We start from the raw sequence: 14583 nt of genomic DNA, 5'->3' as shown, positions 1-14583 counted from the left end.
AGGGTGTTGGCAGATTACGGGCCTCCCATTGCTGCTGCCAGGCCCCTAATCTGCCATGGGCCCCTATATACCGCCTCCTCATGCTGCTGCCAGGTCCAGAGTCTGTCATGGGTCCCTGTACGGCCTCCCATTGCTGCTGTCTCCATCGCCACACTCTGCCATGTGCCACTTTCTGGTCTCCTCACACACTGCTGGTGTGTAGAATTTTTTGACATAGGGTGCTGGCAGATTATGGGCCTCCCATAGCTGCTGCCAGGCCCCTAATCTGCCATGGGCCCCTATATACCGCCTCCTCATGCTGCTGCCAGGTCCACAGTGTCTCATGCCATGTGCCACTTTCAGGTCTCCTCACACTGCTGGTGTGTTGAATTTTTTGACATAGGGTGCTGGCAGATTATGGGCCTCCTATAGCTGCTGCCAGGCCCCTAATCTGCCATAGGCCCCTATATACCGCTTCCTCATGCTGCTGCCAGGTCCAGAGTCTCTCATGGGTCCCTGTAAGGCCTCCCATTGCTGCTGTCTCCATCGCCACACTCTGCCATGTGCCACTTTCAGGTCTCCTCACACACTGCTGGTGTGTAGAATTTTTTGACATAGGGTGCTGGCAGATTATGGGCCTCCCATAGCTGCTGCCAGGCCCCTAATCTGCCATAGGCCCCTATATACCGCTTCCTCATGCTGCTGCCAGGTCCAGAGTCTCTCATGGGTCCCTGTACGGCCTCCCATTGCTGCTGTCTCCATCGCCACACTCTGCCATGTGCCACTTTCAGGTCTCCTCACACACTGCTGGTGTGTAGAATTTGTTGACATAGGGTGCTGGCAGATTACGGGCCTCCCATTGCTGCTGCCAGGCCCCTAATCTGCCATGGGCCCCCGTACCGACTCCTCATGCTGTGACGTTGCAACAAGGTGGAATTCAACCCTACATATGTTAGACCGCCTTTACGAACAGCGAAAGGCCATCACCGATTTCCTGATGTTAAAAGCGGATAAAGGTACTCCCTGTGTAACTTAGATGTCAGCCATTGGCAGCTCATGCGTGACACCTGCGCTTGCTCAGGCCCTTTGAGGAGGCCACGCTATTCGTGAGTCGGCAGGACTATGGGATGAACGACGTCATTCCTCTGTTGCACGTCCTGGAACAAATGCTGTTAACAATGGCTGGTCAGGGTGCGGTAGACGTGGCGCACAGATCTCAACGCCACATGACCCCTGTGGGGGCAGGACAGGAAGAAGAGGAGGAGGTAGAGGAGGACATTGGTGCTCAGGAATTATTGAGTGAAATGGGTGGTTTTTCCACTCAGCGGACAGGAGTGGAGGAGCAGGAGCATCTGGTAGAGGAGGAGGAGGAGGAGGAGACAGAGGACCCAGACGCACCGTGGCAGTATGCTGTGGAGATGGAGGCAGGGAGTCCCTCGCATTCCTTGGCACAAATGGCCCATAGCATGCTAGCTTGCTTGCGTAGCGACAGCCGAATAATAACCATCAGACAGAGGGATGACTTTTGGCTGTCCACCTTGTTGGACCCTCGCTACCGTTCAAAAATGGTGGCCTTTTTCACACCTGCTGAGAGGGAGGCCAAAATAACGTACTATAAAAACCACCTATGTAGTCAGCTGGTCTCTGCCTGTCTGCGCCAACGTCCATCCTCAGACACTGTCCCTGTGCGCTCGCGTTCCGCTGGCATGGCAGCAGGGGAGGGGTGGGGTGGTAGGAGCAGTGGCAGCTCCACCAGCAGCGGCTGCCTCAGTCTGCAGTCGATGATGAGTAGCTTTCTTCACCAGCGCAGTGAGGAAACTACTAACCAGCCGCAGCAGCAGCAGCAGCAGCAGCATCAGGTGGACCTGGAGCAGGACCTCAAACAACAGGCTTAGGCCTACTTGGACAGCACCCTGCCAACCGAGGTAGACAATCCCCTTGACTACTGGGCAACGAAACTTGACCTTTGGCCCCAACTAGCTGAATTTGCCCTTGAAAGGCTGTCATGCCCGGCCAGTAGCGTGGCATCGGAGCGCGTGTTTAGTGCGGCAGGAGGTATTGCAACTCCGCGGAGGACACGACTGTCCACCCAAAGTGTGGAGAGACTGACGTTTGTGAAAATGAATCAGGCGTGGATTAGTCTGGATTTCAAACCACCAGTTCCTGACACAACTGACTAAATCCGCCATGAATCATGCCCCAAACATGTGCCACTTTCAGGTCTCCTCACACTGCTGGTGTGTTCCATTTTTTGTCATAGGGTGCTGGCAGATTACGGGCCTCCCATAGCTGCTGCCAGGCCCCTAATCTGCCATGGGCCCCTATACCGCCTCCTCATGCTGCTGCCAAGTCCAGAGTCTCTCATGGGTCCCTGTACGGCCTCCCATTGCTGCTGTCTCCATCGCCACACTCTGCCATGTGCCACTTTCAGGTATCCTCACACTGCTGGTGTATTCCATTTTTTGTCATAGGGTGCTGGCAGATTACGGGCCTCCCATTGCTGCTGTCTCCATCGCCACACTCTGCCATGTGCCACTTTCAGGTCTCACACACTGCTGGTGTGTAGAATTTTTTGACATAGGGTGCTGGCAGATTACGGGCCTCCTATAGCTGCTGCCAGGCCCCTAATCTGCCATAGGCCCCTATATACCGCTTCCTCATGCTGCTGCCAGGTCCAGAGTCTCTCATGGGTCCCTGTACGGCCTCCCATTGCTGCTGTCTCCATCGCCACACTCTGCCATGTGCCACTTTCAGGTCTCCTCACACACTGCTGGTGTGTAGAATTTTTTGACATAGGGTGTTGGCAGATTACGGGCCTCCCATTGCTGCTGCCAGGCCCCTAATCTGCCATGGGCCCCTATATACCGCCTCCTCATGCTGCTGCCAGGTCCAGAGTCTGTCATGGGTCCCTGTACGGCCTCCCATTGCTGCTGTCTCCATCGCCACACTCTGCCATGTGCCACTTTCAGGTCTCCTCACACACTGCTGGTGTGTAGAATTTTTTGACATAGGGTGCTGGCAGATTACGGGCCTCCCATTGCTGCTGCCAGGCCCCTAATCTGCCATAGGCCCCTATATACCGCTTCCTCATGCTGCTGCCAGGTCCAGAGTCTCTCATGGGTCCCTGTACGGCCTCCCATTGCTGCTGTCTCCATCGCCACACTCTGCCATGTGCCACTTTCAGGTCTCCTCACACACTGCTGGTGTGTAGAATTTTTTGACATAGGGTGCTGGCAGATTATGGGCCTCCCATAGCTGCTGCCAGGCCCCTAATCTGCCATAGGCCCCTATATACCGCCTCCTCATGCTGCTGCCAGGTCCAGAGTCTCTCATGGGTCCCTGTACGGCCTCCCATTGCTGCTGTCTCCATCGCCACACTCTGCCATGTGCCAATTTCAGGTCTCCTCACACACTGCTGGTGTGTAGAATTTTTTGACATAGGGTGCTGGCAGATTATGGGCCTCCCATAGCTGCTGCCAGGCCCCTAATCTGCCATAGGCCCCTATATACCGCTTCCTCATGCTGCTGCCAGGTCCAGAGTCTCTCATGGGTCCCTGTACGGCCTCCCATTGCTGCTGTCTCCATCGCCACACTCTGCCATGTGCCAATTTCAGGTCTCCTCACACACTGCTGGTGTGTAGAATTTTTTGACATAGGGTGCTGGCAGATTATGGGCCTCCCATAGCTGCTGCCAGGCCCCTAATCTGCCATAGGCCCCTATATACCGCCTCCTCATGCTGCTGCCAGGTCCAGAGTCTGTCATGGGTCCCTGTACGGCCTCCCATTGCTGCTGTCTCCATCGCCACACTCTGCCATGTGCCACTTTCAGGTCTCCTCACACACTGCTGGTGTGTAGAATTTTTTGACATAGGGTGTTGGCAGATTACGGGCCTCCCATTGCTGCTGCCAGGCCCCTAATCTGCCATAGGCCCCTATATACCGCTTCCTCATGCTGCTGCCAGGTCCAGAGTCTCTCATGGGTCCCTGTACGGCCTCTCATTGCTGCTGTCTCCATCGCCACACTCTGCCATGTGCCACTTTCAGGTCTCACACACTGCTGGTGTGTAGAATTTTTTGACATAGGGTGCTGGCAGATTACGGGCCTCCTATAGCTGCTGCCAGGCCCCTAATCTGCCATAGGCCCCTATATACCGCTTCCTCATGCTGCTGCCAGGTCCAGAGTCTCTCATGGGTCCCTGTACGGCCTCCCATTGCTGCTGTCTCCATCGCCACACTCTGCCATGTGCCACTTTCAGGTCTCCTCACACACTGCTGGTGTGTAGAATTTTTTGACATAGGGTGCTGGCAGATTATGGGCCTCCCATAGCTGCTGCCAGGCCCCTAATCTGCCATGGGCCCCTATATACCGCCTCCTCATGCTGCTGCCAGGTCCACAGTGTCTCATGCCATGTGCCACTTTCAGGTCTCCTCACACTGCTGGTGTGTTGAATTTTTTGACATAGGGTGCTGGCAGATTATGGGCCTCCCATAGCTGCTGCCAGGCCCCTAATCTGCCATAGGCCCCTATATACCGCTTCCTCATGCTGCTGCCAGGTCCAGAGTCTCTCATGGGTCCCTGTACGGCCTCCCATTGCTGCTGTCTCCATCGCCACACTCTGCCATGTGCCAATTTCAGGTCTCCTCACACACTGCTGGTGTGTAGAATTTTTTGACATAGGGTGCTGGCAGATTATGGGCCTCCCATAGCTGCTGCCAGGCCCCTAATCTGCCATAGGCCCCTATATACCGCCTCCTCATGCTGCTGCCAGGTCCAGAGTCTGTCATGGGTCCCTGTACGGCCTCCCATTGCTGCTGTCTCCATCGCCACACTCTGCCATGTGCCACTTTCAGGTCTCCTCACACACTGCTGGTGTGTAGAATTTTTTGACATAGGGTGTTGGCAGATTACGGGCCTCCCATTGCTGCTGCCAGGCCCCTAATCTGCCATAGGCCCCTATATACCGCTTCCTCATGCTGCTGCCAGGTCCAGAGTCTCTCATGGGTCCCTGTACGGCCTCCCATTGCTGCTGTCTCCATCGCCACACTCTGCCATGTGCCACTTTCAGGTCTCACACACTGCTGGTGTGTAGAATTTTTTGACATAGGGTGCTGGCAGATTATGGGCCTCCCATAGCTGCTGCCAGGCCCCTAATCTGCCATAGGCCCCTATATACCGCCTCCTCATGCTGCTGCCAGGTCCAGAGTCTGTCATGGGTCCCTGTACGGCCTCCCATTGCTGCTGTCTCCATCGCCACACTCTGCCATGTGCCACTTTCAGGTCTCCTCACACACTGCTGGTGTGTAGAATTTTTTGACATAGGGTGTTGGCAGATTACGGGCCTCCCATTGCTGCTGCCAGGCCCCTAATCTGCCATGGGCCCCTATATACCGCCTCCTCATGCTGCTGCCAGGTCCAGAGTCTGTCATGGGTCCCTGTACGGCCTCCCATTGCTGCTGTCTCCATCGCCACACTCTGCCATGTGCCACTTTCAGGTCTCCTCACACACTGCTGGTGTGTAGAATTTTTTGACATAGGGTGTTGGCAGATTACGGGCCTCCCATTGCTGCTGCCAGGCCCCTAATCTGCCATGGGCCCCTATATACCGCCTCCTCATGCTGCTGCCAGGTCCAGAGTCTGTCATGGGTCCCTGTACGGCCTCCCATTGCTGCTGTCTCCATCGCCACACTCTGCCATGTGCCACTTTCTGGTCTCCTCACACACTGCTGGTGTGTAGAATTTTTTGACATAGGGTGCTGGCAGATTATGGGCCTCCCATAGCTGTTGCCAGGCCCCTAATCTGCCATGGGCCCCTATATACCGCCTCCTCATGCTGCTGCCAGGTCCACAGTGTCTCATGCCATGTGCCACTTTCAGGTCTCCTCACACTGCTGGTGTGTTGAATTTTTTGACATAGGGTGCTGGCAGATTATGGGCCTCCTATAGCTGCTGCCAGGCCCCTAATCTGCCATAGGCCCCTATATACCGCTTCCTCATGCTGCTGCCAGGTCCAGAGTCTCTCATGGGTCCCTGTACGGCCTCCCATTGCTGCTGTCTCCATCGCCACACTCTGCCATGTGCCACTTTCAGGTCTCCTCACACACTGCTGGTGTGTAGAATTTTTTGACATAGGGTGCTGGCAGATTATGGGCCTCCCATAGCTGCTGCCAGGCCCCTAATCTGCCATAGGCCCCTATATACCGCTTCCTCATGCTGCTGCCAGGTCCAGAGTCTCTCATGGGTCCCTGTACGGCCTCCCATTGCTGCTGTCTCCATCGCCACACTCTGCCATGTGCCACTTTCAGGTCTCCTCACACACTGCTGGTGTGTAGAATTTGTTGACATAGGGTGCTGGCAGATTACGGGCCTCCCATTGCTGCTGCCAGGCCCCTAATCTGCCATGGGCCCCCGTACCGACTCCTCATGCTGTGACGTTGCAACAAGGTGGAATTCAACCCTACATATGTTAGACCGCCTTTACGAACAGCGAAAGGCCATCACCGATTTCCTGATGTTAAAAGCGGATAAAGGTACTCCCTGTGTAACTTAGATGTCAGCCATTGGCAGCTCATGCGTGACACCTGCGCTTGCTCAGGCCCTTTGAGGAGGCCACGCTATTCGTGAGTCGGCAGGACTATGGGATGAACGACGTCATTCCTCTGTTGCACGTCCTGGAACAAATGCTGTTAACAATGGCTGGTCAGGGTGCGGTAGACGTGGCGCACAGATCTCAACGCCACATGACCCCTGTGGGGGCAGGACAGGAAGAAGAGGAGGAGGTAGAGGAGGACATTGGTGCTCAGGAATTATTGAGTGAAATGGGTGGTTTTTCCACTCAGCGGACAGGAGTGGAGGAGCAGGAGCATCTGGTAGAGGAGGAGGAGGAGGAGGAGACAGAGGACCCAGACGCACCGTGGCAGTATGCTGTGGAGATGGAGGCAGGGAGTCCCTCGCATTCCTTGGCACAAATGGCCCATAGCATGCTCGCTTGCTTGCGTAGCGACAGCCGAATAATAACCATCAGACAGAGGGATGACTTTTGGCTGTCCACCTTGTTGGACCCTCGCTACCGTTCAAAAATGGTGGCCTTTTTCACACCTGCTGAGAGGGAGGCCAAAATAACGTACTATAAAAACCACCTATGTAGTCAGCTGGTCTCTGCCTGTCTGCGCCAACGTCCATCCTCAGACACTGTGGGCCCTGTGCGCTCGCGTTCCGCTGCCATGGCAGCAGGGGAGGGGTGGGGTGGTAGGAGCAGTGGCAGCTCCACCAGCAGCGGCTGCCTCAGTCTGCAGTCGATGATGAGTAGCTTTCTTCACCAGCGCAGTGAGGAAACTACTAACCAGCCGCAGCAGCAGCAGCAGCAGCAGCAGCAGCAGCAGGTGGACCTGGAGCAGGACCTCAAACAACAGGCTTAGGCCTACTTGGACAGCACCCTGCCAACCGAGGTAGACAATCCCCTTGACTACTGGGCAACGAAACTTGACCTTTGGCCCCAACTAGCTGAATTTGCCCTTGAAAGGCTGTCATGCCCGGCCAGTAGCGTGGCATCGGAGCGCGTGTTTAGTGCGGCAGGAGGTATTGCAACTCCGCGGAGGACACGACTGTCCACCCAAAGTGTGGAGAGACTGACGTTTGTGAAAATGAATCAGGCGTGGATTAGTCTGGATTTCAAACCACCAGTTCCTGACACAACTGACTAAATCCGCCATGAATCATGCCCCAAACATGTGCCACTTTCAGGTCTCCTCACACTGCTGGTGTGTTCCATTTTTTGTCATAGGGTGCTGGCAGATTACGGGCCTCCCATAGCTGCTGCCAGGCCCCTAATCTGCCATGGGCCCCTATACCGCCTCCTCATGCTGCTGCCAAGTCCAGAGTCTCTCATGGGTCCCTGTACGGCCTCCCATTGCTGCTGTCTCCATCGCCACACTCTGCCATGTGCCACTTTCAGGTATCCTCACACTGCTGGTGTATTCCATTTTTTGTCATAGGGTGCTGGCAGATTACGGGCCTCCCATTGCTGCTGTCTCCATCGCCACACTCTGCCATGTGCCACTTTCAGGTCTCACACACTGCTGGTGTGTAGAATTTTTTGACATAGGGTGCTGGCAGATTACGGGCCTCCTATAGCTGCTGCCAGGCCCCTAATCTGCCATAGGCCCCTATATACCGCTTCCTCATGCTGCTGCCAGGTCCAGAGTCTCTCATGGGTCCCTGTACGGCCTCCCATTGCTGCTGTCTCCATCGCCACACTCTGCCATGTGCCACTTTCAGGTCTCCTCACACACTGCTGGTGTGTAGAATTTTTTGACATAGGGTGTTGGCAGATTACGGGCCTCCCATTGCTGCTGCCAGGCCCCTAATCTGCCATGGGCCCCTATATACCGCCTCCTCATGCTGCTGCCAGGTCCAGAGTCTGTCATGGGTCCCTGTACGGCCTCCCATTGCTGCTGTCTCCATCGCCACACTCTGCCATGTGCCACTTTCAGGTCTCCTCACACACTGCTGGTGTGTAGAATTTTTTGACATAGGGTGCTGGCAGATTATGGGCCTCCCATAGCTGCTGCCAGGCCCCTAATCTGCCATGGGCCCCTATATACCGCCTCCTCATGCTGCTGCCAGGTCCACAGTGTCTCATGCCATGTGCCACTTTCAGGTCTCCTCACACTGCTGGTGTGTTGAATTTTTTGACATAGTGTGCTGGCAGATTATGGGCCTCCCATAGCTGCTGCCAGGCCCCTAATCTGCCATAGGCCCCTATATACCGCTTCCTCATGCTGCTGCCAGGTCCAGAGTCTCTCATGGGTCCCTGTACGGCCTCCCATTGCTGCTGTCTCCATCGCCACACTCTGCCATGTGCCAATTTCAGGTCTCCTCACACACTGCTGGTGTGTAGAATTTTTTGACATAGGGTGCTGGCAGATTATGGGCCTCCCATAGCTGCTGCCAGGCCCCTAATCTGCCATAGGCCCCTATATACCGCCTCCTCATGCTGCTGCCAGGTCCAGAGTCTGTCATGGGTCCCTGTACGGCCTCCCATTGCTGCTGTCTCCATCGCCACACTCTGCCATGTGCCACTTTCAGGTCTCCTCACACACTGCTGGTGTGTAGAATTTTTTGACATAGGGTGTTGGCAGATTACGGGCCTCCCATTGCTGCTGCCAGGCCCCTAATCTGCCATAGGCCCCTATATACCGCTTCCTCATGCTGCTGCCAGGTCCAGAGTCTCTCATGGGTCCCTGTACGGCCTCCCATTGCTGCTGTCTCCATCGCCACACTCTGCCATGTGCCACTTTCAGGTCTCACACACTGCTGGTGTGTAGAATTTTTTGACATAGGGTGCTGGCAGATTATGGGCCTCCCATAGCTGCTGCCAGGCCCCTAATCTGCCATAGGCCCCTATATACCGCCTCCTCATGCTGCTGCCAGGTCCAGAGTCTGTCATGGGTCCCTGTACGGCCTCCCATTGCTGCTGTCTCCATCGCCACACTCTGCCATGTGCCACTTTCAGGTCTCCTCACACACTGCTGGTGTGTAGAATTTTTTGACATAGGGTGTTGGCAGATTACGGGCCTCCCATTGCTGCTGCCAGGCCCCTAATCTGCCATGGGCCCCTATATACCGCCTCCTCATGCTGCTGCCAGGTCCAGAGTCTGTCATGGGTCCCTGTACGGCCTCCCATTGCTGCTGTCTCCATCGCCACACTCTGCCATGTGCCACTTTCAGGTCTCCTCACACACTGCTGGTGTGTAGAATTTTTTGACATAGGGTGTTGGCAGATTACGGGCCTCCCATTGCTGCTGCCAGGCCCCTAATCTGCCATGGGCCCCTATATACCGCCTCCTCATGCTGCTGCCAGGTCCAGAGTCTGTCATGGGTCCCTGTACGGCCTCCCATTGCTGCTGTCTCCATCGCCACACTCTGCCATGTGCCACTTTCTGGTCTCCTCACACACTGCTGGTGTGTAGAATTTTTTGACATAGGGTGCTGGCAGATTATGGGCCTCCCATAGCTGCTGCCAGGCCCCTAATCTGCCATGGGCCCCTATATACCGCCTCCTCATGCTGCTGCCAGGTCCACAGTGTCTCATGCCATGTGCCACTTTCAGGTCTCCTCACACTGCTGGTGTGTTGAATTTTTTGACATAGGGTGCTGGCAGATTATGGGCCTCCTATAGCTGCTGCCAGGCCCCTAATCTGCCATAGGCCCCTATATACCGCTTCCTCATGCTGCTGCCAGGTCCAGAGTCTCTCATGGGTCCCTGTACGGCCTCCCATTGCTGCTGTCTCCATCGCCACACTCTGCCATGTGCCACTTTCAGGTCTCCTCACACACTGCTGGTGTGTAGAATTTTTTGACATAGGGTGCTGGCAGATTATGGGCCTCCCATAGCTGCTGCCAGGCCCCTAATCTGCCATAGGCCCCTATATACCGCTTCCTCATGCTGCTGCCAGGTCCAGAGTCTCTCATGGGTCCCTGTACGGCCTCCCATTGCTGCTGTCTCCATCGCCACACTCTGCCATGTGCCACTTTCAGGTCTCCTCACACACTGCTGGTGTGTAGAATTTGTTGACATAGGGTGCTGGCAGATTACGGGCCTCCCATTGCTGCTGCCAGGCCCCTAATCTGCCATGGGCCCCCGTACCGACTCCTCATGCTGTGACGTTGCAACAAGGTGGAATTCAACCCTACATATGTTAGACCGCCTTTACGAACAGCGAAAGGCCATCACCGATTTCCTGATGTTAAAAGCGGATAAAGGTACTCCCTGTGTAACTTAGATGTCAGCCATTGGCAGCTCATGCGTGACACCTGCGCTTGCTCAGGCCCTTTGAGGAGGCCACGCTATTCGTGAGTCGGCAGGACTATGGGATGAACGACGTCATTCCTCTGTTGCACGTCCTGGAACAAATGCTGTTAACAATGGCTGGTCAGGGTGCGGTAGACGTGGCGCACAGATCTCAACGCCACATGACCCCTGTGGGGGCAGGACAGGAAGAAGAGGAGGAGGTAGAGGAGGACATTGGTGCTCAGGAATTATTGAGTGAAATGGGTGGTTTTTCCACTCAGCGGACAGGAGTGGAGGAGCAGGAGCATCTGGTAGAGGAGGAGGAGGAGGAGGAGACAGAGGACCCAGACGCACCGTGGCAGTATGCTGTGGAGATGGAGGCAGGGAGTCCCTCGCATTCCTTGGCACAAATGGCCCATAGCATGCTCGCTTGCTTGCGTAGCGACAGCCGAATAATAACCATCAGACAGAGGGATGACTTTTGGCTGTCCACCTTGTTGGACCCTCGCTACCGTTCAAAAATGGTGGCCTTTTTCACACCTGCTGAGAGGGAGGCCAAAATAACGTACTATAAAAACCACCTATGTAGTCAGCTGGTCTCTGCCTGTCTGCGCCAACGTCCATCCTCAGACACTGTGGGCCCTGTGCGCTCGCGTTCCGCTGCCATGGCAGCAGGGGAGGGGTGGGGTGGTAGGAGCAGTGGCAGCTCCACCAGCAGCGGCTGCCTCAGTCTGCAGTCGATGATGAGTAGCTTTCTTCACCAGCGCAGTGAGGAAACTACTAACCAGCCGCAGCAGCAGCAGCAGCAGCAGCATCAGGTGGACCTGGAGCAGGACCTCAAACAACAGGCTTAGGCCTACTTGGACAGCACCCTGCCAACCGAGGTAGACAATCCCCTTGACTACTGGGCAACGAAACTTGACCTTTGGCCCCAACTAGCTGAATTTGCCCTTGAAAGGCTGTCATGCCCGGCCAGTAGCGTGGCATCGGAGCGCGTGTTTAGTGCGGCAGGAGGTATTGCAACTCCGCGGAGGACACGACTGTCCACCCAAAGTGTGGAGAGACTGACGTTTGTGAAAATGAATCAGGCGTGGATTAGTCTGGATTTCAAACCACCAGTTCCTGACACAACTGACTAAATCCGCCATGAATCATGCCCCAAACATGTGCCACTTTCAGGTCTCCTCACACTGCTGGTGTGTTCCATTTTTTGTCATAGGGTGCTGGCAGATTACGGGCCTCCCATAGCTGCTGCCAGGCCCCTAATCTGCCATGGGCCCCTATACCGCCTCCTCATGCTGCTGCCAAGTCCAGAGTCTCTCATGGGTCCCTGTACGGCCTCCCATTGCTGCTGTCTCCATCGCCACACTCTGCCATGTGCCACTTTCAGGTATCCTCACACTGCTGGTGTATTCCATTTTTTGTCATAGGGTGCTGGCAGATTACGGGCCTCCCATAGCTGCTGCCAGGCCCCTAATCTGCCATGGGCCCCTATACCGCCTCCTCATGCTGCTGCCAGGTCCAGAGTCTCTCATGGGTCCCTGTACGGCCTCCCATTGCTGCTGTCTCCATCGCCACACTCTGCCATGTGCCACTTTCAGGTCTCCTCACACTGCTGGTGGGTTCCATTTTTTGTCATAGGGTGCTGGCAGATTACGGGCCTCCCATAGCTGCTGCCAGGCCCCTAATCTGCCATGGGCCCCTGTTGTCGCTTGTTGGCATATTCCGCTCGTTCAGATGCTCCTTCTCCTGCTACTCCTCTTCACGGATTCCGTCAGCAGTCTTTCTTGGAATCCGTTTCCAAGAGACAACAGTTTGCGAGCACGCACCAGACGGTGCAGAAACTGAACGTCCTCCTGTCCAAGTTGCTGCTGCCAGGCTCGTAATCTGTCATGCGCCCCTGTACCGCCTCCTCATGCTGCTGCCAGGTCCAGAGTGTGTCATGGGCCCCCGTACCGACTCCAAATGCTGCTGCCAGGCCCGTAATCTGTCATGGGCCCCTGTACCGCCTCCCCATGCTGCTGCCAGGTCCAGATTGTGTCATGGGTCCCTGTACGGCCTCCCATTGCTGCTGCCAGGCCTGTAATCTGCCATGGGCCCCCGTACCGACTCCTCATGCTGCTGCCAGGCCCGTAATCTGCCATGGGCCCCTGTACTGCCTCCTCATGCTGCTGCCAGGTCCAGAGTGTGTCATGGGTCCCTGTACGGCCTCCCATTGCTGCTGTCTCTATCGCCACACTCTGCCATGTGCCACTTTCAGGTCTCCTCACACTGCTGGTGGTTTCCATTTTTGTCATAGGGTGCTGTATGGCCTCCCATTGCTGCTGCCTCCACCGCCACACTGTGGCTCCACACTCTGGTTTTGGCCCCGTGACTGGCCAAATGAGTGAAGTGTGCGGTGATTCTAAGATCGACGGCACTCATCTGCATGTCATACTGCCTGACAGTATTATTTCTCTTCCCCAGCAGACTCCAAGGGCATTTAAATTAAAGGTACAGTGTTCAGCACTAATATTAAGTCTCTCTGAAGCCTAGAAACACCCTTTTTTAAGTTAAATTCACAGCGAATATATTCGACTCGAATCGAAATTTTTCTACGAATTCGCCGAATCAGTCGAATCGAATTTTTGAATACTTTGCTCATCTCTAGTGACAATATTTGCTGTTATCCTTTCAATAGAGTAATACAAATAAGTAAACCCTCATTCCTCTTTACTATAGCTGACACAGCAACCGCATAACAAAAAAAAAATTCTATTGCACAACTACAACTTGTTTTTTCTTTTTTTTCTCCATTATTTTAAAAGGTGACTTTTAAAGGCTCTATTCATGATTATGGATCTTTAGAAATTAGCACCGAAAATAAAAATGAAGGTAAGTTAAGTAAGTGCATGCTTGTATCTTATCTTAATCTTATTAAAAAATGACCTGCAACGATGCTATACGGATTCATGGCAGCAGATGCAGGTGCAGTCACGTATATACAGTATATGTGACTGTCTCCTTCCGGGTCTGCGGAGCCAAGCATGCTCACCCCTGCTGACCCATGCTACACAGCACAAGTTTGGCAGCTGCTTCCAACCAATGATTTTGGCTGAAGCCAGCTGATTGGCTGTGTCCAATCACTCAGAGTTCTGTGTTTAGAAAACACAGAATTCTGTGTACAGGGAACAGCAATTTGGCAGTTTTTCCCTGCAAAGCAGGGAGAAAAACCAGCCAAATAGCAAAGTAAAAGCAGCATATATTACAACCATTACACATTGTTAGGCACACAATTACCCCTTAATTGTCCTTAGATGTTAACCCAATTCAGCCAGTGTCACTAGTACAGCGATAGTGGACAGTATTAGCACTGATCACTGTATTAGTGTCACTATTGATGTCAGTGGCAGTACACCTCCCAGCCAGCATCAGCTATCACAATCCCACCATAAGTCACTGATCACCACCATTACCAGTATACCATCATAGCTGCATAAATTCCAGTATATATACACCATAGTTTTTCGACGCTATACCTTTCACACAAACCAGTTAATATACACTTATTGGATTTTTAACCAAAGACATGTAGCAGAACACATTTTGGCCTAAATTTATAAAGAAATTTGATATTTTATGGATATGTTTTATAACAGAAAGTAGAAAATATTGAGGTTTTTTTCCAACATTTTTGGCCATTTTTTAATTTAATTTAAAAAAAAAACAGTACTGATCAAGCACCACCAAAAGAAAATTCTGTTTGTGTAAAAAAATTATATACATTTCATTTGCGTACAGTTTTGCATTACCATTTACTTGCCAGTTAAAGTAC

General features: G+C 53.9%; 1 protein-coding gene across 1 annotated transcript in view; it reads left to right on the top strand.

The window, feature by feature from the left end:
- LOC149449766 (alpha-2-macroglobulin-like) overlaps positions 1 to 14583 on the top strand; it is a 157077-nt gene that overhangs the window by 72984 nt on the left and 69510 nt on the right. Inside the window, exon 13 of the mRNA XM_089692753.1 lies at positions 13577 to 13643. Coding sequence (XP_089548879.1) covers positions 13577 to 13643 — 67 coding nt within the window. The remainder of the gene's footprint in view (positions 1 to 13576; positions 13644 to 14583) is intronic.

This window comes from Staurois parvus, unplaced genomic scaffold (genome assembly GCF_062004578.1).
Source record: "Staurois parvus isolate SC_StPar_1 unplaced genomic scaffold, SC_StPar_1.0 ptg000604l, whole genome shotgun sequence".
NCBI lineage: Eukaryota > Metazoa > Chordata > Amphibia > Anura > Ranidae > Staurois > Staurois parvus.
The sequence above is the reverse complement of the archived record's forward strand: the minus strand, read 5'-3'. Positions and strand labels throughout refer to the sequence as shown.